Below are 26,136 nucleotides of genomic sequence, written 5' to 3'. Positions count from 1 at the left end.
TGTAGGAGAGACCCAGTATCAGTTACTCAGTACCTAAGAAGTACTCCAGCTAGCACAGACTAAGCACTCTTCCAAGAACTGCAAGATTCACCCTCTTCTTGAATAAAAAACCAAACCCCAGTCCTCAAACCCCTCCCTCACTCAGCAAGGAGAGAATGCACATCACGACCACTCAATACTGCTTTGAAATGTTCACAAAGTTAGTTACAAATTGGTACCTCATGCCTCAAATCAGATTTCCTTTACAGAAGTTCTGCACCAAAAGCCTGAGTTGATTTTTTTTTTTAAATATAGCAGATCTGACACTCAGGCTAAGCTCCAAATTAAAATCTCCCCTACAGACTTCATTAAATCCATACAAAACTGAATTACAAACACCAGCATTTTATTTGCAAGCTGGTCTAGTTCCTGAGAAGTCGCTAACCATCTTACTTGCCTAAAAGCATTTTTTTCCCCTCTTTATTAAGAATAAAATATTCCTTATGGAAGTCAATCTAATGAGTCCAAGAAACCTTCCTTAATACAACAAGCCACACATTGTAACTGAAAGCTGGTTCATTTCCTCTGTCATTGTCATCCTTAACTGTGAGTCACTTACAGTTCTATAACAATTGCCCCAGGTTTAATTTCATCCATCTCCATGAAAGCAAAGCACTTGGTGCTAGTAAACCTTTTCTTAGGCTTGTAGTGTTTGAATTCAAAGAAAATAGCTGCACCTAGAGGGAAAAATTATTGAATAGAAAAGTTAGCAATTATGGCTAAGAGTTATCTGAAAACTTACCTGCCATTAAGGTGCTCTACTTAAATTGAAGGGAATTATCTCCCACACTTCTGTTATTTACTCAAAAGCTACACCGTGTTCTTACAATGCTCATCACACTCTCAACAGTTTAAACTCTTCACTCCATTGCTCACACCCGGGTACCAATGACTAAGCAGGTGATAAAGCAGCTCAATACCTGTGTAGAAGAGCAGCCTGCTCTGATTTTATCTCTTTTCATTTCTCCCTTGCCTTCGAGCCATCCCAGTGACCAATTTGAAAGGGACAGGATGCAAAGGTCTATTTTTATCCTTGTCTGGATCTTGAGCCCTGCAGCACCGGCTCAGGATCTGCCCAGTATCTCTGCTCCCAAAGCTCCTGGGCCCTGTTTCAGGTCTCTGGTACCACACACCTTTTGTTAGTCTTTCAATGTGTTTCTGAATCTCGATGTCCACGTTAAAATGGATGTATGTGTCCTCCTTCCTCAAAGCCACAGGAGTATCTTGCACAGGAGTCAGATCTATCCCATTCAAATCTGCAGGAAAGAAAGAGCATGAGAATTGCAGAAGCTTCTCAGACTTTAAGGTTCAGCTTTAAGAGATTTATAAGCCTCTCCTAATCCTGCCACAAAAAAGTTAATCCACACCTGAATGTTTCCAGAAAACCTAAAAAAAGGGGCAATCGTACCCCTTCACAATCAGGGTTTTTTTGTTGTTGTTTTTTTTGTTTTTTTTGTTTTTTTTTTTTTTTTTTTGTGTGTGTGTGTGTTTTTTTGTTTTGTTTTGTTTTGTTTGAGTGCAACATGAAAGCAGCTAAAGTTCTAGCAATATTTCAGATAAAAAGTTGGAATTATCCCTTTTTATTTTTAAGAGTGCATTTCTTTCTGCTGTCAGCAAAAGATTCCATTCCCTGTGCACACAGGACTCCAGCAGAGCTCCAGCCCCAGTGGGATACACACCAAAGGCTGTCCTCCCATAGGGTCTGCAGGGCACAGCTCACACATCCTGTGTCTGCCCTGCTTTGTCCCTAGACACAAGCATTATTTCTCTTGGGTTTTCCACAGAGGCATTGTAGGGCTGTGGGTTGGGCTCCAGCTCTCAGCACCAGCCCCTGGTTTTGCTGCTCTGGCACAGTCAATATTGTTTCTCACTAGGTCTCTGCTGTTTCCAGGAGCACCAGTGTCCTCGGTCTTTCCTCTCATTCTCCATCCTTTTCCCTCTGGCAGAGGAAGTTGCTAACGATGTGGCCAAGATCAAAAGTATGGAGTACACATGTTGTGCTTGAAGCACAGACTCAGGCTCTGCAGCACCAGTGATTCCCTTCCTCCAGGACATTGGCTGGGATTTCCAATGCTGCAACAGGAACAAACCTCTCTCCAAACCTGCAGAACCTGCAGAAGAGCAGCTTGGTTTAAAGCCAAGGAAATCAGCTACTAAGTGTCTTCAGACTCCTAGCAGTAACAAAATGAGCCCTCAGAGTTACTTTTCCTGACCGAAAATCTTGGGAAATAAGAGTATCAAAAGACACCATTAGCAGACTCATCCATACCCTGCCCACACACTCACTTTTTGATCCTATTTTCTACCTCATTACTTGGCTTCCCAACTCATTTATAGGTAAATGAGTTTGGAAACAGGAGCATCATGTTAACAGAGACTTGTTGGGAAAACAAGCAGAGATACAGAGTCTCCCTTAGCTCCAGAAGGGAAATGAGAGCCACAGCAGTGGTTTTAGCAATGTACAACGAGGCAAACGCTCCAGTGGCAAGGAACAACGTTTGCTTTACAAGCCCTGCTGAGTATTCAAGGGATATTTGATGCTGCGAACCTTCCTCCTGCCAGGGGACGTGTCTGGTGGAAGAAGCACTGATCACACATCTAACAAGTGTTCTATCCCTACATTTAGTATCCAACAGCACATCTCAAGAGGACACATACAAGGTCATTATCACAACTGAAAATAACAAGAGCATATTGGCTGAGCTACAGATTTTTACATGATAAACAAAAAAATCATCTGCCTACAAAGCCTGTAAAGAGAAGCTGGAGTAAAGCAGAACAAGGCAAGGGTAAGCAGCTTTGACTACAGGGGCTTCCTGCTAAGAAATGCAAAATGGGGGACAGAGACACTCTACTGGAAAGAGTGTGAATATCAAAAATCTCAGCCTCAAAATACTCCAACTGTTACCATCTGAAACAGAGAAATCCTAATGGACTATCCTGGACTGACAGAGACCGAGGTTCCTCCAGATTTATGGAGGCTCTCAGCCCACCAGGCTTTGGCTGAAGCATTTCACTAGCCAGGCTAACACATTTTTTATTTTATTTCACTTGCAAGTTTTGCTTCCCAGCTTGATACCCATCCCTCTAAGCCTCAAGCCCTGGTAAGATTATATTTGTATTACTGCAAAATTAGTTTAATGAGAGGGCAAGAATGGGGTCAGTGGGCCATGGGCCCCACCTCCAGGGAGCCCAGAGACCAGGATGTGTGAGGAGTACACAGAGTCCATGCAGATCTGTACTTAGGAGTCAGCTGTAGAAGCCGTGATGGAGAAGCAGGGCAAAGTCACTCAGCCCTCAACATGGACAAGCCACCCCTGAGTGCACAGAGATAAGTGTATCCTGCAGATTCACCTCCCAGTATCTGTCAAATACTGAATTTTTCCACCCTTGATTAAAGCAGAAGCCCTAAATCCTCAATAGAAGTGCCAACGAATGTTTTTCCCGGCAGGCTGAAAAATCAATAGAGCTTTCAGAAAAGGCACTCTCTTCCACAGCAGCACTGAGGAGGCAGAACAGAAATCATTACCCTTTACACTGACTGTGATGTAAGGATCAATGCACTGCCCAGCATCTTTCAGACCAATTTTCTCTATGTTGATGGTGAGTAACGTCATCCCGGGTTCAGACGGCAGTCTGGGCAATAAAGTACCTGGAAAGAGTAATGTATATTATTAACCCTTGGTGTCATCGCACAGCAGAGGCCTCGCTTGTCCCATCTTCTCTCATGGAAGATGCTGTTCATAGGGGGTTTAAACTGCAAAGATTCCTATCCCAGTAGTACACACCACTATGGGAATGTCTGTGCACAGACACACAACATCCTTTGACAGAGTTCAAAGCCCCCCAGCAAAAACCCAGGACTGCCTCAAGTCAAATCAACTGATAATAAACTAATGCCGTAAGAATAGAGGGGAGCATTATTTCTTGCTGTCACACAGAATAACCCATTCATGGAACTCACTTGATATCATTTTTGAGGATTAAATTTGGGAGGCTGGATTCAATCTGCAGTTGCAGGAGGTTTGGACACTTGATCAGGAGTCCCACCCCACTGAACATGACTTGGCTTCACGTTGAACATTTAGACTGGGAGATTAAGGAGGAAAATGGCACTGTTGCAAATTGCACATAAGGGAACCAGAAAACTGATTCTTAAAGAAGTTCTACTGGCCTCTACTTAAAGGGAGGAAAAAAAAACAAAACGTGTTTGCATCCCCTAATTTCCTTTCTGCCTAAAGGAAGGAGCTCTCAGCTCTGCATTAAGAATATTTAGCATCAAAACTTAGTGGTCAGTATAAATGAATCCTCACAGTGCTGAGGAAGACAGTGCAGCTGCCAAGAAATCCAGACTGTTCAAACTCATGATATTCTGTCATCAAACATGAAGTTGGTTATTTCATGCTGAATTTAGCAAAAACTGGCATACTTCAAGCCCCTCTCACCTACTGGATGAGCAAGCACCAGGACAGAAAATACTCAGGCTCATGAGCAAGTTTGAGTTAAAGTTTTGGTTTTCTAATAAAAAAAGAAGTTATCCTAAGGCTTGAGACCTAAACCATGTAATAATTTCCTTTGACAAGTCCAATACAGTTTTTTTCTTGATACAGTTTTTTCCTCTCATCTGCTTGAGCAGCTGTGGAACCACAAAGATTTTGTCTTATGAGAGAGTGGCTTTGCAAGAGGAACCTTGCGTTCTGCTCTGAGAACTACAGGCACAGCTCGAGCAAGATTTCACAAGCATTCCTGCATCCAATCCCCCTCTCAGGATCATGTGCAAGACTTGAATTCCCATCTCTGAAGCTGTGTGTTTCTGTATTTCCTGTCCTGAAGAGACTCAGGGCCTCCACAGCAGAGCTCAGCCCAGTGTTCTGAGCAATGGGACAGGCTTCTGACTGCAGTGGGAGAAATGTTAGAGAGCAAATTTAGTAGAGAGCCCTCATTTCTGCAAAGCAGCTCATGCTCTAGGTAATCTTTCTGTTTCTTTCCTGAAGAGATGTTCAAATACAGAGTTTTTATTTCAATCTAAGTGGAGGCAGAAGCGAGCCTGTCTTCTCCTTGGCACAAACTTTTGCTCCACCGTATCTCAGTTGTCTCCTAAAGGCAGCGAGGTCCTCAAGAGCCAGGAACAACTGCAGCCTTCAGCTCTCCTGTCCATCGCTCCATGGGACTAAGTGATGTGGTACTTGATAGAAAAATCACCCGAAAGATGCCTCAGCCTGGTGTTCATTATAATAATAGTGGCTTAAGAGAAATGATTCTGTTCTTGAAGAATGCTTTCCCAGAATGCGTGAAATTGCAGAGTTGCAACGGACAGAAGGGTCAGACTCACTTCCAGGAGACAAGAAAACAGTAGGACAGAGAGTATCCAAGGAACACTGTTTCCTTCCTGCCCTAGCAGGAGGAACAGCCGAGCCAGCAGTGGACTAGAGCAGCTGACTGTAACCTGTCTCACATGAGCCACAGCGCCAGGCAGGCCTGTGCCGGAGCCTCTGCAGCCACTTCCCCCAGCAGCCACAGTAGGTGACAGCGCCCTGTCCGTGGTACAGCCTTCCCAGGCTGGGCACCACGCCCTGTCTGCCACCACAGCCTGGCCCCCTGAGCAGGCTCACACTGAGGCCTTTCAGCAGAAAGCTGCAGCCACGCCAGACACAGCCACAGGGCATCTGTGCCAGAGGGGGACGGGAGCATCTGCACATGAAGGAAATGTCCTCCCCTAGGTGGGTTTCAGAGACAGACAGTGAGTCAGCCCAGCAGCCCACTGCCACCAAGACACAGGCTCTCCCCTCCCAAATCCCAGTTCAGAGCAAGGGGAAAAAAGTGCCAAGTCTCCTGCTGGGCTCATGAAGTGAAATGGCTCACAGAAGAGCACCGCAGTGGAATAAAGTCATATATAACCAGGAGAAAGGCAGGAAACCTTTGCTGTTGGAGGCAGCAAGCCATTGGTCAGTTCAGCTCCACACAGCACAGAAGTCTAACTACACAAATACTCTTTTGTGTAAGATTTCCCATGAAATGTGTATTCCAGTAAATAAAATCCAGCTACACCTACCCTTGGCTACACCACAACCCAGAACCTCTTCATTAGTACAGCAGGACCTCTAGAGAGCTGCTTGAATCAACAAACATGACCTTCCCTTTTCTCCGTCCTGAAGGCAAATGAAGACCAACAGATAGGTGCCCAGTACTGTGATTGTCACCAAAAACTGTGTTGTGAGGATCAGCACCAAGAGCTGTATGAAGAAGACCACGGCTACATGAACACGAGCACAGAAATCACTGTACATACTAAAAGGTTCTCATACCTTTGTTGGCTCCTGGGTTAGATGAATGGGGCAATGTGATAACGATGAAGCCATGCATGGAGAAGACAAGACCATGGTCAGTTAGACAGTACAGTCACACACTATGGACTAAAGGCACATCAAAGCAAGGAGTGCAACACAATTCTGTCAAATCGATAGGGGAAGTTCACTTTACTCATGAGGCTCACCCCAGGGCTGCAAACTGCTTTTGTTTGAGACTTCCTGCTGTACTCGGGACAGACAGAAGGCGTCTCCATAAATGGATTTATCACAGTGAATAACAAAGATTGAGACAGCAAATGTCAGCAATCAATATGACAATATATTATAGCCTTTTTGGGAGCTTGGCATGAACAGGTGTAGACTGTGCATGTCCACATCAGGTCAGCCTGCAGGGGCCATATTCAGCATTGTGCTTGGGATCATATCTGATTATCATCTGTTTTCTCCAGGCATAAGTAATGCAACACCCCAGCTCTTTTGACCATTATTCCAGTACTGGTTTCCTTTCCAGTTATCTCATTCCTGAAACACAAAGTTTGCCAGCCAGCTCTGAAACTAGAAACTTGTTTCTTCTGCGAAGAAATTACACCAGGAACCTAAAGAACCTCTGTTGAAACATTTAAACTGTCAAAACCTGAAGACCTTCTCTAGAATCTGTTAGTATATCCAGTTCTACAAGTGCTTTCACATGGACAAGGACTTAAGCTATGAAAATCAAACCCCCCACTTTCTGCTCTCACAGCCTGGCTTTATTCTAAGCCATTGTCTCACCAAACAATGCAAACATAAGCAGCAACAACTTCTCACATCTCTAGTAGAATGTGCTGCTCCTTGCAGGAGAAACATTGCCACAATTTACACTCAAACACATTTGAAATGCTTCACATAGTTAAAGCACAGGGGATGAAAATACTGAGTCTGAGTCAGGATTAAAGGCTTATTATTTGAGGTAGATGGTACCACCCTCAGAGGTTTTCCATACAACTGTTTCACAGTAAGATATTGTTTGCTGAAAAAAAAGTTCACTGGCCACCCTTGTGGTTCTCCAGTACAGCATTAAGGTTTGTAGTTTCCCACCCAAACTTTTCAAATCACAAGTGGAAAAACAAGTTTTTAGAGCCAGAACTCAGAGATGCTAGAGGCTAGCACGGCAAGGCTAGTGCCCTTACCAGGAACTCTAGCAGGAAAAGAGTTTGGAGACCCTGCTCCAGCTCCTCCTTCCTCGTCATCCTCCTCAAACTCCAAGTGTTCCTCTTCGCCAGGTGCTAAAATCTTCCTGTAAAATGCAAGAAAGAAGAAATGAGATCAACACTCACTCATCACTTGCCAATTCACAAGTCAGCATCTGAGCATGGACAACACTCTTTAATGTCATTTCACACTTCTTAACTTCTACCTACAGACTTTGACAGAGATTGCAGGAAGTCAGACCAATGGAAAGCACAGAGCCTAAAGCCAGGAGATGATACTGGAAATTTCAGAGAGATGAAGAGGATGTACCAGGTATTGATTTTACCAAAAGCATGGTCTTGATTTTTAGTGGTACCTACACAAATAGAATTCAAAAGTTCTTTTATTAGCCAGTTGACACAAAGCAGTCTGGCAAGCAGACGGTTCTAGGAATGTGTTTCAGGTGCACACCAGGTCCAGGCCATACTCCCTTTCAGGTACATACCTGTACATGAAGTTCTCTCTTACCTGAGTGGGACAGGCTGAACATCAAAGGGGAACTCCTTATTGTAAGTAAGGATATTCTTTAAGACTGCAGAGAAGTGAAGAAAAACAAAAAAAAACCCCTTAAAACCCAGCATTAATTCTACTACTTTGCACAGCTATGTCCATTCTGACAGCACCTTCACACACAAATAATAATAATGATAATAGTAATATTTTAAAAATAATCAGATCCTACAAAAAACACCCCTCATCTCTCATATTCTAAACACCAGCATAGCTATGATCAAAGCTATATCACTGTAACATTCCAACGGGTGAACTGCAACAGCAGTACAAGATCACTGCTACCACACCCACACAGAGAGGATAAATGTGGCAATAACCAAAATCTTCATGAGAAAAAGCTACAGCCCCCAGGGTGAGGGTAGCAATCTTTGGTGGCTATTGAGAACAGGGTGGTGGTGTTACTGGCATCAGCTCCAAACAGACTGAAGTCTCCTCAGCTGGCACACTTCAGCACATGTGGGTGCACATTCAGGCAGCCACCATGGGGGTGCTGCTAACACAAAGTTTTGGTGAGATTTTCTACTTCTTCAGTCATGTATTTTGGGGGTTTTGTTTGGTGGTGGTCGTGGCTTTGTTTCTTTGTGTTTTCTTTTTATCTGCCCTTGTATGTCTGGGGAGATTGGTGAAATTCAGGAGAGATAAAGTACAGTATCTGGGCACCAAGGCCCAGAGACATTGCCTATATTTTCAGCATTCCATGGAGAATGGCTTTCCCATTTATATTGGAAATTTACTCACATTTTAGTAATCTCAGCTTTAGCTGCCATTTCCAAACACAAGTACCAGTGAAAGAGAAACTTCCAAAAATATGTGAAAGAAATAAGCATTTCATGATGGCTAAAGGGCCTAAAAAATTTACAAGAGGACACCTGCAGGGAAACGCACTCTCCTACCAGACAATGAATATCCCAGACTGGAAGGGGGAGCAGAGAGAAAAAAACCCTGACTCTCCTCACAGAGCTTCACTTTGCAATAAGCACTCTCAGAACAGAGGAATTCTCCCCTTAGGACTGCTGAATGAGAACAAAACTCTTTTCAAACAATGTTCAGATTACACAAATACCAAGAGGTACTTAAATACCAGCTATGTTTCAGGAACCATTGCCAGGCCCCTCTGCCTGAGCACACTACAGCTCAGTGCAGAAGAGATTCCCTGTCTGCCTTCACATTCCCATCACCCAGCCTGGGCTCCTGCATTAGCTTACCAGACAGCATCTGAATGCTCTAAGAATAAATTATCCCTCTGGGAAGCTATAAAGAAACCAAAAAGTGTTTCCAGTCTTTACCCATACTGATTTTTTTTTCTGATTTCTGTGCTACGACATGAGAGGCTAATCAGCGCCTGATCCCAGCCAGACACAAAACATAAAAACAGAGAAAGGTTTAAAGTGCCTTCAGTCAGAGCTGTGATGAGAGACAAAACTGATGCCATGCCTGTCTCTCCAAAGACTTCTGTTTTGAGGAACCAGTAATGCAGATCTCAGCATGAATCTTAAGAATCACAGCCACTTCCCACCAGTAAAACAGCTGGTCAACAGCAGACAGTCACCTTCCTGTGCTGCTGAGGTTCAGAAAAGAAGGGGATTTTTATTACGCTCAGAATTCCCCAGCTCTCAGAGACATACATCACATCAGAAACAGAAAGTGAAACTGCCCCAGGAGGAAAACCTCAGTGAAGCGAGCTCTCTTACAGATCACAAGCACATTAAACAGAAGAGAGAGGCGTCACAGCAGCTCTCCTCCCACTTTCCAAAGGTTGCTAAGTGCTTAGAATCCTCTCTTCTAGTAACCACTTACGAGCAGCCCCTGAAAAAACCGTCCTCGTAATTCACTTCAGGCATCACTAGAGGGCCCAAAGAGCTCTACTGACATGAGCCCAGGCAAGAGAAAAACCGTTCTACAGCACCTAAAATCCTGCTGCTGCTGCTGCCGCCCGAGGCTGAGCACCCCTGTGCTGCCGGCAACAAATGTGGTGCTGAATGTTCAGCTCAGGAGTGGAACCTCTTGCCTTTTGCTGCACAAAGCTGTGGCTCAAGTTTTTAAAAAGTTTTCAATTCTTGTCTCACCACCAATGGCAAATACCTTTGCAGAGCTGTAACGCAGCAATTTAAGTGCTCCTTTGAAGACCAGCAAGGTAAGCAGCAGGTCCACCACACTCAGCCTGGTGAAATACTTATTCGAAGCCACTAAGAAAAGCTAAGCAATAAAACTTTGAGGAAAAGGAAAATCCTCTTCTCCTCCACCACAAATGTGAGCTTCAGTTGATTCAAATAAAAATACCAGATCACAGGAATTTAAAAAAAAAAAAAAAAAAATTAGGTTAATACGAACAGGAATCTCCCTTGTAGTGCTGTATAAGACATCCAAGCTTTAAAAGGTTGGTTTGATCTTTTTTGGATCTCTGTTTCATTTTCAAAACCACAATTCACCTCTGGGAGAAAGAGCCTTTCCCCTCTGTAATGTTGCTGCCTGAGAATGCGATTCCCAGAAAATTCTCCAGAAGTGCAACTAACGGGTAGATCCAGCATCGTGGCCTCCATCTGTGCTACATTGCCAACAGAAATCTTTTAAATATACTGTTCTGCAGGCTCTTGTGCAGAAGTTGCCTTTCCTTTTGTGATGTTGGACAGTGTCACTTTGATTAGCGTAGAATCACAGAATCTCCTGAGTTGGAAGGGACCCTCAAGGATCATCACAGTCCAAGTCCTGGCCCTGCACAGGACACCCCGAGGATCACACCATGAGCCTGGGAGCATTGCCCCAAGACTTCTTGAACTCTGCTTGGCACGAGCTGTGGCCACTTCCCTGGGGATCCTGTTGCAGTGCCCAACCACCCTCTGGGTGTAGCATCTTTTCCTGATCTCCAACCTAAACCTCCCCTGACAACTTCAGGCCATTCCCTCAGGTCCTGTCACTGTCCTCACAGAGCAGAGATCCATGCCTGCCCCTCCTCTGCCCCTCACGAGGAAGTTGGAACTGTGGTGAGGTCTCCCCTCGGTCTCTTCCAGCCTGAACAGATGCAGTGACCTCAGTCACTCCTCCTAAAGATTCCCGGCGAGGTCTTTCACCATCCTCATAGTCTGATTTTATCAGCAGTTGGCTCTTTCTTAAAAGATTTCAAAAGAAATTATCAACACAGGCCAGAAGATGAGGACACATGAATGTGGTAAAGATTACTGTCCATTTAGATTTTCTGTGACAGGGATTTTTTTCTGATACCTGTACTGATTTTTTTTTGAATAGACAACATAAAATAATTCAGAGACCATGCTCCCCAGTACAACTCAGTATCCACTTGTCTTATAATTATCACCCAGGCACAAGGGATGCCCCAGCCCATCCATTTGTACTGTGCATTCTAACACTGGTATAAGCTTCCACAAAGAAATGGATTTGTGAGACCCAGTGTGTTAACAATGACTTCACACAGCGCAGCCTCAAAAGAACTATTTGTATGTATGGAACCTCCTGCAGCATTATTCCAGCACAAACTATTGAGTGACAAATCCTATAAATAAACAGAACTAGCCAACTGCTTCACTTTCCAAGCTGCATGAAATGCAAGCTCAAGTAGGAAAAGTTAGAACTCGACAACACAAGATTAAGGGGAAAAAAAAAAAAAGTAAATTTAAGGACCTTGGTTGTTATAACAACACCAAAACCATTCTGACAGCTTCAGGCACAAAAGTAATTAAAACAAGCCAAATTGTGTGAATAGCTGTTTTGTATGAATAGCTGTTTTTGTTCCACCCTAATGGAATGGCTTGACCTAACAAAGGAATCACTTATTTGCATTGCCAGCCCAGATTTTTTTAGCTTTTTCTGGTGGGATGCAAAACAAAATTGACAACATGCGAATTAAAACACTTCACGGTGCATTTTACGAAATGGCTGGTATTGGCCTGATTGAGATTTACTCTATTCAAGATACACTTAAAAACCACAAAACAAAGGCACAATTCAGAGAGAAAGAGGCCAGAACCATCCAAGTAAGACAGCAGCATTAGGAACATCAATGTTCAATTGTTGTTGTAGAAGCACCCGTTCTCCTCCAAGGAAAATAACTCAGTGTATTTGAAAACTGATGGCCACACACTCTTCCTCAGTTTTAATATAGTTGCTTGTTGTATGAGGTGTGGGCTGAATGCACTTCACACTGCTGAGCAGTTTTTTTAACAACAAATTCAATTTTCTGGTGAAGGACAAGATAAGCAACAGGACTGTTGCACCATAATTGAAATTTTGGACAGGATTCCCGTCTCCCTTCCATCATTCAGTCACTCACAGGGCATTTGCACAATGGCGTCTAAAATTCACAGTCATTCAATGATTACAACATTTTAAATACTTTGTAAACAGAGAGCAGCAGTATCTATACAGAAAAAATCCCAAGTCAGAGGATTCAGAAGCTGGACATGCTACATGTAGAGTGAGGAAGACAGAATATTCCACCACACCGTTAAACCCTTGCCTGAGTTATGGTCTTCACCTATAACACCCAGCAGTTTGTTACACACCCTCACTTTGCACTTTCAGGGAACTGTTGAAAAGCATTTGGACTCTATGTTTTGGTAGAGATATTAGGAAGCTTAGCTCAGTGCTCCACTTCTTAACAAGCTCTCATTTAGGATCTCCTGTGCAGAAAAGCTCAGTCTACTCATGAAGGGGAAACACTGCCTGCCCATCATGTTTATCCCCAACACGCCACTTAATGTTACAATTGTGTCATAAGAAAAATAAAACCAACTTCAGTCAGCATGAAAGAAGCTCTTCCACATTTCCTGTTCCCTGAGAATTGCAGAAACATTAACATTCAGGATAATATTGCTTAGATGTGGAAGCTCTAATCATAAGGATGCTTTGAGAACAAAGCAGCCAGTGTTACAGGAAGGAAAATGAAGCAGATAAATAGATACTTCCTATATGAAAAAGTTATTTCTGGATTGACATACCAAGACCTGACCCAGGATTAGTTGGGAAAAAACAACATCACACAAAACCCTTCAAAGACTGACTCACATCCTCACTTTGACTCTCAACTTCGTTGGTCTGGTAGCATTACAGTGGAAGGTGATAGGTGATTGGCTACCGTGAGCACAAGTTAAATATTTTCAGAAGAAAAAATAAATGTCATACTGCAAGAAGGACGACCACAAACTGTAGAAATACAGTTCAAATAAGGAATGTGCAGGTAAATTATAAAATTTACTATTAATAGCTTAAAATACTATTTTGTGCAAAAATTAGCAGCACCCCAAATTGCTTCTTTGAAAATGAATATATTATCTGAAACATTTGGGTTACTGTACTTTTAAATTACTCATGTTGCATTCCTTAATACACATCGAGTTTTGTCTGTGTAATAATAGACACTTGGAATAAGCACCTAAACCCAGCATCACTGTTGAACTGCAGTGTGGTTAGTCAGTATTCCTGCTGCTGCTATGTTTTCCCCTGTCATGACAAACGGCATTCAAAATACAAAGATACCACTCACTTGGTTCCAACTTCTTCAGATCCTCGAGCTTAAACTCCTCCTGCGACTGGGTGGACTAGGACAGTACAAAGAAAGAGTCAGATTTTCAGATACACCTTCCTCTCACACAGGGCTACCTTATCTCAGAATAAGCATGCAAGGTGATTCCTTTTGTTCCAGCACAGCAAGTTACTACAAAGCTCCATCCCCCCAAAAAATCTCCCCAACAAAAGGCAGGTTCACAGGTGAGGCAGAGGCTGTTACTTCTCACTTATTAAGAACAAACATATCAAATATTCCAAGCTCTAACGCAAGATAAACATTTTTAAACCAACTAGTTGTAAATTCTTACTTACTGCACACAGGAACATTCACATTTCAAGACATGTGTCCAACATTGTGACACTAGCAGAAATTACAGTACACAGGATGAGCTTGACAAAACTCAGCCAAGAACTCACTGAAAACAGAAGAGGAATTCCCATCTCTCTTTTCTCCAGCTCTGATGATGGTTTCCTCCTCTGTCTGTAGCACATGCATGTACAGTTCTCAGTAAGCCTATCTGACTTACTAAAGCAACAGAGAAGTTCTTAAGTTTTTATTCTGAGGTAGTTCACCAACAATTTGGTAAGATTAATTTATTCTGAGACAAGTGGCAGAGCTGGCATAAAAAGAAGTGGAAATAAGAGGATTGACACTGGACATTCTCTTCTGAGTGGATGGTCAGGTCTTACCTATTATGTCATTGCATCCTTTAAAATTGCCCATTGTTTTCAACATTTAAGGTCCAATGAGGTTTTTTTTTTTCCTTGATTTTGTCCAAGAGTGAATCAGGACCTTCTGCAAGGCTGTGTAAGGATACTAAAGCAGTTGTACCCTTAGAGTTAGGAGAGTGGGAAAAGATGAATACAGTCACTAACTGCTTTAACCTCTGCTGAGAAACCATGACCTCCCCAAAGGGAAGTGGGTGAGAAGTTCTCGTACCCTCTCAAAAGGTTATAAAATCCTTGACTTACTGCAGGGGACTCAACAGCAAGGAAGGCTGTTCTTGCATAATATCCATAACATCATCTCCCCAGCTTGGCAGGTTATGACATGGCTGCAGCTTCTGCTGCTGCTCCCAGATGTGACCTGTCCCACACAGCTGTTCCACAGTGGAACACTCAGGCCTTCGTCAAAGTCACAGTGACTCCAAGCAAGTGCAACACTCTTCAAACACCCCAGGTTACATCAAAATGGAATGACAGCTAGAGGTAACCAAATAAACCTTCAAATTCTACACAGCCTTGAGACTGGTCAGCCCCCAGCTCTTGAGTCCACCATGCTGTATCCCAGCCTTTCAGACAATTGAAGGCAGCACCTTGTCCAGCAAAATGAAGTACTTGGTAGCGCTGCTGGGAGTTACTTGATGCAAAATTTGCCTGTCATCACTCTTTCTTGGCAAAGAGGTAACCCAGTAACCCAAGCTTTGATTCATCCTTTCCCCATCCATGGTCTTTTGGAAATTTCTCTCACTTGCTTTTTGTTTTGGGGATAAGCATGTGCTGAGAAAAAAAATTATATCCACTCCCGTGACATCTACTTTCAGTCCAGAAAAAAGCCCAAAAAGTAGTTTACAAATTACTGTTTTCCCACATTTTCCTAGAGCACTGCCAGCTTTCATGACTGCTAAAAAGTCATTTTTATTCTACACACACGTGGTTTTTTAGTGGTCTATTATGATTTGTGAAGCAGCTGAATAAGTCCTAGGGTCATTCTGGTGATCTCTTTTAACCTTGTGCACAGCTTAGGAAGAGAAATTAAACAGTTCTGAAGGATGAAAATGAAGCAAAGAACCAAAGACACAAAATGTGGAGCTAAATTCCTGTACAAGCACTAATAGCTGCTCACATAAGCACTTGCAGTCTTTTTTAAGGCAGCCACCTGGGCCATCACCATGACAAGCTGGAAATTTCAAGCGTTCACTCCATTTTCAGACGTTTGGGTATTTCTGAAGACAATAAATGAGTTTTAAAAAGCTCTACAGTTACCTGCTGCTAAAGTATGAAGTCAGAGAGGAAAAAGAGCTTATACCTGTAAAGCTGCACTTCTCAGTTCCAAGCATGTTGCAATTTTAGCTATGGTTTTCTGAAAGGGAAAAAAAAGATTAGTGCAGAAACTGTATTTGTCCAGATCGACACTTTCAAAGAATGTTAACACAAACAGTTGCTTTATTTTGCAAAAATTTCAGGTCTCTTGTCCAGTACCAGACCATTCAGCATCAGAGGCTTTTTTTATAGACAAGCAGGATTTGCTGAAAGCACAATAGATGAAAGACATCTGCCACTTAACTCCCCTCCCACAGCCCAACAACACACGTGGGGGTCATTCACTCTGCAGAAACTGCAGTAATGCCTATCACTTCATAAACTGTTTATAAACTCAACTGCTCTCAGGTGATAGGGAACTGAAAAAAAACCCCCCCAAAAAAAAATCCAAGCCAAGCAGTGTATTACCTCCTGAGAACCTGAGTGGTTTGTGCTGATTTGCTCTTTTAGGAGCCAGGTCTACTGCTCCTCCACCAGGCCCCCAACCTCAGCAGACCAAGTCCACCCACATCAGACATTACAGCAGCCCAATATCTCATCCCTAAAAAACCACAGCCCACTCCTGTGGGTTTTGGTGGGAGAGGAAGTCTAAAGGTGGATTATTTTTCTAGCTCTCTATTTTTGTGATTTCAAGAGATTTAAACTCTGACTGAATCATGGAATATATGCCTGAATTCAAACTTGTCAGCAGTCTAAAATATCTGTGAGCAGAACTGTGAAGTAATTTCTCATTTTCATTTAAGAACGTAGAAGAGAGGGAAGGGCTTCAAAATAGCCCATTGCAAGCAGTCTTGCTTTGAAGACAGTTTTAAGCTTTTATGTCTCACAAAGTAAGATGCTCCAGCAAGTCACATTTGTTTCTGTTACTGTCAGCTGAAAGGGGGAGTTAAGAATTCCATTAGTGACATCAACTGGACACAACTGCCCAGTATATTTTTCCCAACCATCACAAGTTTGTTGTTAATTGACTAAAATCTTTTTGTGAAGAAAAATTCAGATGATCTGCAGAAATAAGGGCCAGATATAAACTCAAAATATTCTGTGGAACATTTATAGGGCAAGAAAACCAGCAACAATGAAGCTACAAAGAAAAGCAGTTTACTTTTAAATTAAATTTCCCCCCAGAAGGAAGACTGAAGTTGAAATACGCACCTGTAACTCATTCTCTCCTTCTAAATCAGGCAGTATAAAAACAGCTCCTCCACAAGCTGGATGCAATGGGAGGAAAAGATTTCCTAGAGCACAACTCCAGCATCAAAGAACTTCAAGAGTACGGGCACCTGGCAAACTATGCAGTGTCATTCAAATCCAGAGGGTAGTGTTTTTTATACTCCAAGGGGTTGGTAACAGCAGATAAAAACTAAGACGTGCTTTCAAAGGTACCTCACCCCATCACCTGTTCTGATTCTCCTGCAAAGGGGTGTCACAAATCCTTCTCCATCATCTCCTAGGCCCCCACGAGTTTCAACAGGCTGGGAAAAAAACTAAGTGACTACAGTTTCAGTTCACCTTAGGCCACATTGAAACTTGAAAGGGTTCAGGAGCTGAATCATAAGTAGATCACACATTAATACCTCAAGGGCAGAGCCAACAGCTGGAGTGTGCAAACGCCTCAGATATCTGATTTTCACCTGCCACCACTGGCTCAAAGCTGGCATCTCCCCTTAACACTGTTACAACATGGCACTAGGCCAGACTTTACATCTTTATTATTTTTATTACTGTCCATTGTATGGAGGCCTTTCAAAAACTTCAGTTTCTTCCCAGAAAGCAGCGAGCGATGCCTATTAACACAGGACACATTGTTGAGTCAACAAACTCCCTCCTCCCCAAAATAAATCCTGCTATACAACAGAGACCCATGACTGGATCTCCAGCACAGCTTGCAAAAACACAGGTATTTGGAAATAGAGCACGTAGAGTCCTGAGCTCACTTTGAGACTTTCAGACCCACACTGCATACGTGGGTGTTGTGGATTTGTTTACATGTACTGCCAGGCTGGGTGGGAGGACACCAAGTAGCACTGCAGAAGCAGATTATCAGTCCCTAGAATGAGAACACGCTACGTCCATCTAAGCAGCTGCAGTATAACAAAAGGAATTCCTTTCTATATTTGTGAACTGCTGGAAAAATATACTTGCAAAGGTAGATTCTTAAAGAGGAAGGTGTGGAAGGGTAAAAGAAAGGAATCCACAGGTTCCCTAGGGAAGGGAGGGGAACCTCTGAGGTTTGACTACAGCTCCAGCATTTGCAGAAGTCCAGCTGTTCCAACGGTTTGGGTGTTGACGGCTGAGCAAAGAGCATGCCCATTCTGTGTGAGATCAAAACTCCTCCACTTGCACAACAGAAAGAGGGCTATGAGTTTGCAGGGTACCAGCACACTGTCTCCATGCCCCACCACAGACCCAGAACATGTAAACAGATTTTCACCTGGCCTTGCCCCTCCTGATCTCTCGTTAGGCCCACACCATAAATGAGGTCTCAGAAGCACTGCTCAGCCCCTATCTCCTTTGCCAATTCACCAGTAAATTCAACAACTCCACTATTCCCTGTCCTGCAGATTCACAACTGTGTGTTCTGAAAACTGCCTGAACTAGGAACCTCCTCACAGAACAAAGAGCAGTACAAAATGAGTATCCTCTGGCTCCTGGGGGCTGAAGGGCAATAATGGCTCTAGAAACAGATTAACTGAAGAGACTTTGGGAGTCTTAAAATAGTAAAGAATAGGTTTTATATGGAATCTATTGAAATATGGCAAGCTCCCAGCAGGCATTATTCATAACTATTTTTTTAAGGGACCACACCCAACCCAAAAGTTAAAAATGCAGCTAAACACTGCTATCATTTTCAGCTGCAACTATCCCATGCAAAGGCTCCTTTCTGCAGCAGGGAAAACATTCTGCATCTCATTAGAAAGACTGAAGCCATAATTAACTTTGCTAGTTTAAAATAGTTTAGATTCCGTTTTATGTAAACTTGTGATTAGAATGGGGAAAAGTCAGTTGATCTCGTAGTCAAGGTTTCTTCAGAGCAGTTGTGTGAGTAATGACTGTGCTAACTGTAACGCAGGCAAAGATGTTTGCACAAACACAGAGCCAGAGCAGAGCTTGGCTTTAACCAGAGTTTAGGCTGTTAGAAGACCAGTAGTTTAATGAATCATGCTAAGACTGTTCAACAGTGCTCGTATTACAGCAAGTTATCATTGCTTCAAAAGCAGGATTTTCTAACACTGACGAGAACTCAGCCTAGCACAAAAACAGTTACACGAGAAGCAACAACTGTGGTTGGAAGAGGGCTTTAAAGGTCACATTTACTGCACAGAGAACTGGGTGAGAGTAACTTTAGCTGCAGGCAAGCTGTCAGACACGGCCAAACCTAACTGGAACAATTCCTATCGCAAAACACGGTGGCTGATCATGAATGAAGATGAGATTTTTCAAGAATGGAGGTAAAACAATGAACAGTGGTATTCAAAATGTTAAGACTGAGGTAAATTCAATTGTATCTCTTAGTATTACACACATGCTGCCTCTAGGAGATAAAACTGTTGCACAGCCTCTTCATAGCTGTGGAAGGGAGACTAAACACAATGATTTGCTGCTTACAGGATCTGTGGAGAAATTCTTCAAGTCTTCAACAAAATTCACAGTCACTAATGAAGATTCCAGCACTGCCAATTACCCAAGTCAAGACAGAGCCTTTCCTAAGGACTAAAACGCCAGAATTATGTCCAGCAATAGTTATAAGATGACAACCCATCAGAATTTGAAAAATACAGGAGTGAACAACAAAATCTGGAGTCTGCTCTATCAAGGCAAGTAGCATACAGTGTTTCAAAACTGGTTCTTTAGGAGCAAAATTGGGAGATACAACTATTTACAAGCCTGAATTCTTACCATAAACAATACATGTATTAGACGATAAATGATAATTGGCTCACAGTATGACCAGGAAGGAAACTGGTGGTATCTGTCAAGTATTCTTAGATTAACATTAGCAAGTAACACACCATCCATTTTTGTGTGGCTATATCTGCACTGTAACACCACCTGTGATGCAAGAAATAAACCCAAATCTGGTAAGAGTTCATACAGACAGATAGGGATGAGGATTTGAACCTGGTCTTTCCCTGCAGCTGTAAAGATAGTAGCATTCCCTTGGTACAGAGGAATCACTGCTGAAATTCACCCTCCTCACAGGGTAGGTCAAATAAGAAACAACAGCCTCAGAACAATTCTCAGCAGTATATATGGTTCTTTGGAAAACAGCTGACTGAAAATCTACAAAATCTGCCATGAGGGTAGATCAAGCAAGTGGCAATCGTAATCAGCTTCATGGCCTTTCAATCTATGAAATTCTGCACGTAGCCTTGGCCAGTGACATCAGATAAGCAAACCCTGAAGGTTACAGGCTCTTCCACAGTTAAAAAAAAAAAAAAAAAAAAAAAAAAAAAAAAAAAAAAGTGGTTCTTATGCAACATACAGAGCCTCAGAAAGTCAAGATATTAGGGAAAGAGATTTTTGGGAACCAGGAGGAAAAAGCATGCAGGTGGGTGCACTGGCAGAAGAACAGTTGAGCCAAAGTTACTGATTTGTAGGTGATTTTTGGAAGGGCAGCAGGAAAGAAGATACATTTCTATTTAAGCAAACTGCAAACCCAGCATGCACCAAGCCCTCCAGCCACATGCCATGTGAATGATATTAGTGATGATAGTAATTAGCCATAATCACTAGATGATATACTGCCTGAGCTCCTGCAGAAATAGGGAAGACCAGCACAGCAAGGAGGTTTTACATCAGAGATTTTGCTGTTGCTGTGCAGAGTTTTAAGTGCTTTTTTCTAAGCAATAGCAAGACTCTAGTCACTTTTTTTTTTTTTTGCGACTAGCATTCCTCATGGTAGAGGAGATAAAGTTTTCTTTCAGCAAAATGTTGGGGAGTTGGTTTGTGCATGTGGCTAATGAGACAGGCACTGCTATTTGATAAGTAGACTCAAAGATTCAGTGCATCAGCCGCTTAATGATCTGCAAGAACCAGCAAGTGATAAAAATGCCATCCTTTTTTATAAACTATATCAGCTTTAGCAATGGGTATCACTGCTAAGATGTAAAACCACCACCCACCACTTTTTTTCTTTTCAGAAGACTGTTGCCTTAAGACATGACAGCACTTGTGCATGAAACATCTGAGGTCAGTTATCTCCACTTCCTGAGCCCCCCAGGCCTCCCCTCGTGGCTGACCTCATTCACTTCCACAATCTGATCCAAGGTCCTTTTCATAAGACTCAGGGAACATCTGGAGGCTAAGCCCTGAGTGGTTCTGGTTCCCATACTCACAGGAGATGATGTCTCCAGAAGTGAGATTAACAGCTTCGCCTTCATGAAGTAACTACATTTTCAAAAGTCTCCACAGAGTGGAAACACGCAGTAAAGATGACTCTAGCTGAGAATGATGGAGAAAGCTAGACAGGGAGAGCAGAAACATTCAAGGAATAAACAGCTGTCCAACATCAATAGGGCTCTCATGGCTTACAGTTCAGGAACAGTGGACCAAATCCTGCTCCAAAATGATGGCTCTGTTTAAGACAATCATGAGCTTTATCATCTTTGCAGAAGGTAAGCAGAACACGGAAGACTAGGTCTTTGCTTTTCATGTTGGTTCGCACAGAGGAAACAGCTACAAACCTCTCTCAGAGTCTATGTAAAGGTGCATTTCTTCGAGCTTCTTTACATACATCAAGTTCATCTCAAATTTCTGTAGCCAGCACCTGTTTTCAGGACTTACATTCCCAAGCACGGCTCCCATTATTCCAGCATCCTATCACCGTTGGTGAGATTCTGAGCCAGCAAATGTCAATTTTCAGGCAACAGCATTGCTCAAACAAGTGATCTTATGACATGGAAATCTGGAAATACACATCTCTTGGTTTTTATTCCTAAGAAAAACATGCCTTTACAGAAGACAGGGAAAATTAGTAGGGCCTCATATATCAAAAGATTTTATTTTGCAGTAAATGCTTGAGTCCACGAGTCCACCTAAATGCCATCACAGAACTGCAGAAGGATGTTGCTAAGACAAGAAACAGCCTTTTCAACTGATGGGACAGAGGGAGGAGTAAAGTAATTTCCATGTTTTGAAAGATTATAAACAACTAACATTCTAAGAGGCTGCTAGGGAGTGTTCTGCCAGGACCCTTCCCTGTCAGGTGTTACATGTTAAGCTTTCATCCCCCTCACACACCCTCAATGTCTGCAGTTCAAGATGTTTTGTATTCAGAACTCACAACATAAATTGTGCTAATGTTGAATAAGCAAATTATCAAACATTACTCAAAAAAAAAAAAAAAAAAAAACCACCAAAAAGAAACACCCAGGCTATGAAGGACTCTGGCCAGCTTGCCTGACATTCAATAGCACAGCAGAGCATCCTTCACATCTAATGACAGCAATCGTTTTAGCCACGCAGGGCTCTGTTTCTGTTTGCATATATTGAGGGAGGAAAAAAAGGTCTCATAAGGCTCTGGCCTGCAAGATAAAAAAACATAACACACATCAACATCTATGAGTCAAGCTCCTTGCATGAGCAAACAGCAGTACTCACCTTTTGATCTTCTGTGAATTCGGAGTTGTTGTGCTGAGACTGCGCCTCTTTCTGGAGGTGCCTTGCTAATCTGGATGGGGGGGAAAAGAAAATTGTAGAGTAGGAATACAACACAAACACACACACCCCAGCTCCAGAAAACATGTCAGCCAAAAGGTTCGCAGACTGCTGCACCAAAGAGGTTTGGGTTGGTTTTGCAGTTGTGTTTTTGGTTTGTTTTTGTCCTTTGAAACAAAGTTTTCTATAGCCATGGTAGTTCATATTTAAGAAAAAGCCCCAGAAGGTGGACAAGGGCACAACTACATTAGGCAGGAACATGAAGGGAGAACAGGTAAGAGGGTCCTTGTAGCCAACAGCCCCTTTTACAAGCACTGACTTTTTTCCTCTCACAATCCCCTTTTATAATACCACGCCCCAGCCCCTGTGAAGACCCACTGTGGTGAATCCCACAGACATTTCCCAGGGAGAGGCTGGGGGGCTCGGGCCCCCGAAGCCATGGCACACGCTCTGCCAGCACTGGGAGCCAGGCACAGGGCGGCTTGGCCAGGCTGCCGGGTGGATCCGCTCGCGTTTGTGCCTGTCAGCATCACAGGCGGAGCACAAACCCCACCCCTTGTCATCACCAAGGCAGGAGTACCAAGGGGTTTGGAAAGTAACAGTAAGCAAACAGCTCGAGAAAGCGAAAGGAAGCTGGAGGGAAGCTATGGGAAGAGTTAGAGTTTCCGTCTCTGGAGGAAGGAGAACATTAAACAAGCAAAAACTCTGGGCAATTGTTGCCATTCCCTGTAAATAATTTTTTTTTTTACAAGCAGAGAGAGAGGGAGAACATGGTTGAGGGGAAACCCAGGGACGTCACAACAGGCTTCCTCCTGGAACCTCAAAAGTTTGCACTGTGAAAGGCATTCTGCTTCTCTCCACACTGGCCCAGCCTTAGGAGGGGTTTATAAAATATATACACCAAGATAACATCCAGCAGAACAGATTGTTGTCAAAGCCTGTGGCAGAAGCAAAAATCAGAACTCAATTTCTTTGCTTTTCCTCAAAATAAGTTCTCAAAAAATGCTCAGACTGATTGAGAACACTGTAGCTTTTAACTCTCACCAGGAAAACCACAACCAAACAGGATCAGGTAACTGCGCAACTTGGTGGTGTTGTCCTGCTTGAAAAAATGGAGAAAGATTGGGGCTGAGAAAAGACAAAAAGTATAAGCATGCTTGAACCCAAAAGTCCACTCCTGGCCTACTGCTCTGCCCAATGATACACAGGACACAGAGAAAGGGCATTTTAAAGTAATGATTTAAGAAAACAGATCACCAGAGCAGCAATATGCTACTCACAACAGGCAGCATCACAGCATTAACATTCCTGCAAGCATCATTAACACAACCTTCTTTCCATGTATCATTAATACAAAAAAATTAAAAAAAAAAAATCCCCCCTAATCCAAATAAATGCATCTGGCATTCTCCTTGAAGCTCATTCAAAGTTGGCTGAGACCAAATTCCACATATGGGGACATCTAACAGGAAAGCCACTGCTGACAGCTCAAAGGGTTCCTGCATGAACAATCATCTGAATGATTGAGGGCCAGTCAAGCTTCTTGTACTTTTAGGGGTAACATGAACACCTGAGCAGATGGACACAGGAGGTACATAGTTGTGTTTTACTTCAGCAGCCATCAGGACTTAAATTTTTCCCAAATCCAAGCTTTCTCAGCATCAGCAAGCTCAGTGTAAGCAGCTTCTCTCCAAGATGCTTGTGTGGATCAGCACCTGGACAAGAGCAGCACCACATCTGTTCATCCCATCTTAGGGTGCCTTTGAGAAAGCAACACCATAAACCCTTCCTGCAATGTCTCTCCAGAACTACAGCTCAGTATCTTGCCCTGTGCTACTTGTTTGCAACTTCCACCCTACAGCGTGATACTGTTACTAATTTACCTGCTAAAGATACAGGATAAAGAAGATACAAGCACAGAAAAGGTTTTGCTCCTCCCTAGGAAGTATCTCCCCGTAATGCCTTGATCTTCTCGCTCCTTTCTACTCAGACCACAGAGTTCATCTACCAACAAGTATTTAGTAGAAACTCACTGATAAGAGCAGCTTCCACCGAGAGGAGCTTCCTCACAAAGACACCACATTGCCCCAGGTCAGAACAGAGGCAGGGTGTGGAGATCACCTCAGCTCTCGTCCATCTGACACAAGCAACAGAGTGAGGAAGGCAACAGAAGCTGCACTTCAATGCTCAGACTGGACTGCCCGCACATGTCTGGTGACCTCACTTCTCAGAGAGGAGAGATCAGAAGGACAGCCCAAAGACTTTTCATTCCAAAGAAACATCATTATATGAAACTCGCTGCTCAGGCTTAGAGGGTTTAAGGCATTAGGATTCTACTGGACTCCTTGCAGACATGCATATAAGGGCAGTTAGTAAAAATATCTTCTTTTACTTCTTGATGATTCTTTTTTTCTGCCGAGATACAGATCTGGAAGAGAACTTCTTTTCATCTCTCTGCCAAGGTTTGTAGAGTAACTGCTTGCCCTACTCTAAAGGCCATCAGCAAACTGCAAATCACTGAACTTGCATCATCATTCCTGGTGAGTGAATGAAATGATGAGATTACAGCCTCTCCTGACCACACGGTAAGTGGCCAGCAGACCAGTGACTCTGAATGACAACTGAGCTGGCAGCTGGTGTGGTTACAACCCAACTTGACCAGTCCTGAACAGTGCTAAAGACCCTTCAGGGAGCATCTCTTCAGCTGACTTTCTCTTGGCAAACAAGTGCAAACCCTCTTGACTTTAGAGGACTTCCAGAAAATTCACCAAGAGAAGCTGGCCTGAAATACTCCAATCACAAAGAAATAACTTTCACGGTCATGGCAAATGGAGGAGTAGGGAAGAACATCTGACTAAAGGCACCAGGTGTGTTTCCAAGGAGTCCATCATCGGTGCCCTGTAGCCGATACTCCTCTGCTGCCAAAGGATTCATGGATGGTGTGGTCTCACCCTGTGCCAGCCAACCTGACTCTCCCCCCCCCCGGTACAATCAGGGACACAACACACAAGCGTGTTTTGATGGGTTGGTTGGCAGGTTTTTTGGTTAAGGCTGATCCTTAGCCAGCCCATTTGCCAGGGCACTCCGTTCCCACAAGCGTGGTGCCAGGGCAACAGGGCGATGGGATGGGGCATCCCGGTACAGTGGTGCCTCGGGGGCTCCACCAACCAACCACTCCGGCAGCTCACGCTCACAAAATCACAACCCGGTTTGGGTTGGAATGGACACTAAAGATCACCTCGTTCCATCCACAACCACGGGCAGGAGGACACCATCCACCAGACCAGGTTGCTCCAAGCTCCACGCCGGCCGCTGCCGCCCTCCCGAGAGAGCAGGACGACCGGCTCCCCGCTCGGCCCCCGGCCGGGCACCCCCTGGCCCCGGCCCCGCGCCTTTAGGAAGGGCCGGACCCGCGGGGCCCCAGGGGTGAGGGGGCCGCGGCCTGGGCCCGGTGGGGCCCCCCTGCCCCGCCCCGCCCGGGCCGCTCCCTCACCCCGGCGCCTCGCCCGGGACCCCGGGGCCGTGCCGGGCCCGCACTCACATCTGGTACTCGTCGATAGCCTCCACCAGCTGCCCCCAGGAGTCGAAGTCGGTGCCCTTCCTGAAGCTGGCGCCCCAGCGCTGCAGGAGGCTGCGGGCCGCCTCCGACATAGCCCCAGCGCTAGGGCACCATGCTCACCCCGCGCCGGGGCACCCACCGCGCCGGACGGCCCGCTCCCGCCAGCCCCCGCGCCGCCGGCACCGCCCCGCCCGGCACAGCCCAGCCCGGCCCCGGGACACCCGAGCGCGGCGGCGCCTCCCGCCCGCACCGCCCAGCCGGGGAGGC

The 26,136-nt window shown here is 44.0% G+C and overlaps 1 protein-coding gene across 2 annotated transcripts in view; it reads right to left on the bottom strand.

Annotated features, from left to right (window-relative positions):
* Positions 1-26,038, bottom strand: part of AIDA (axin interactor, dorsalization associated) — a 28,923-nt gene extending 2,885 nt beyond the window's left edge. The window contains exons 1-10 of one of the 2 annotated variants that reach the window (XM_040059805.2): positions 25,852-26,031; positions 22,254-22,323; positions 15,640-15,693; positions 13,588-13,642; positions 8,046-8,109; positions 7,517-7,623; positions 6,345-6,356; positions 3,569-3,691; positions 1,173-1,295; positions 599-716 (exon numbers count right to left, since the gene is read on the bottom strand). In XM_040059805.2, coding sequence (XP_039915739.1) covers positions 599-716; positions 1,173-1,295; positions 3,569-3,691; positions 6,345-6,356; positions 7,517-7,623; positions 8,046-8,109; positions 13,588-13,642; positions 15,640-15,693; positions 22,254-22,323; positions 25,852-25,961 — 836 coding nt within the window. In that variant the 5' untranslated portion in view covers positions 25,962-26,031. Of the gene's footprint in view, positions 1-598; positions 717-1,172; positions 1,296-3,568; positions 3,692-6,344; positions 6,357-7,516; positions 7,624-8,045; positions 8,110-13,587; positions 13,643-15,639; positions 15,694-22,253; positions 22,324-25,851 lie in introns of both variants that reach the window. The other variant, XM_040059806.2, reaches the window with a different exon arrangement.
* Between the last annotated feature and the right edge of the window lie 98 nt (positions 26,039-26,136).

Source organism: Hirundo rustica, chromosome 3, assembly GCF_015227805.2.
Source record: "Hirundo rustica isolate bHirRus1 chromosome 3, bHirRus1.pri.v3, whole genome shotgun sequence".
Taxonomy (NCBI): domain Eukaryota; kingdom Metazoa; phylum Chordata; class Aves; order Passeriformes; family Hirundinidae; genus Hirundo; species Hirundo rustica.
The sequence above is the reverse complement of the archived record's forward strand: the minus strand, read 5'-3'. Positions and strand labels throughout refer to the sequence as shown.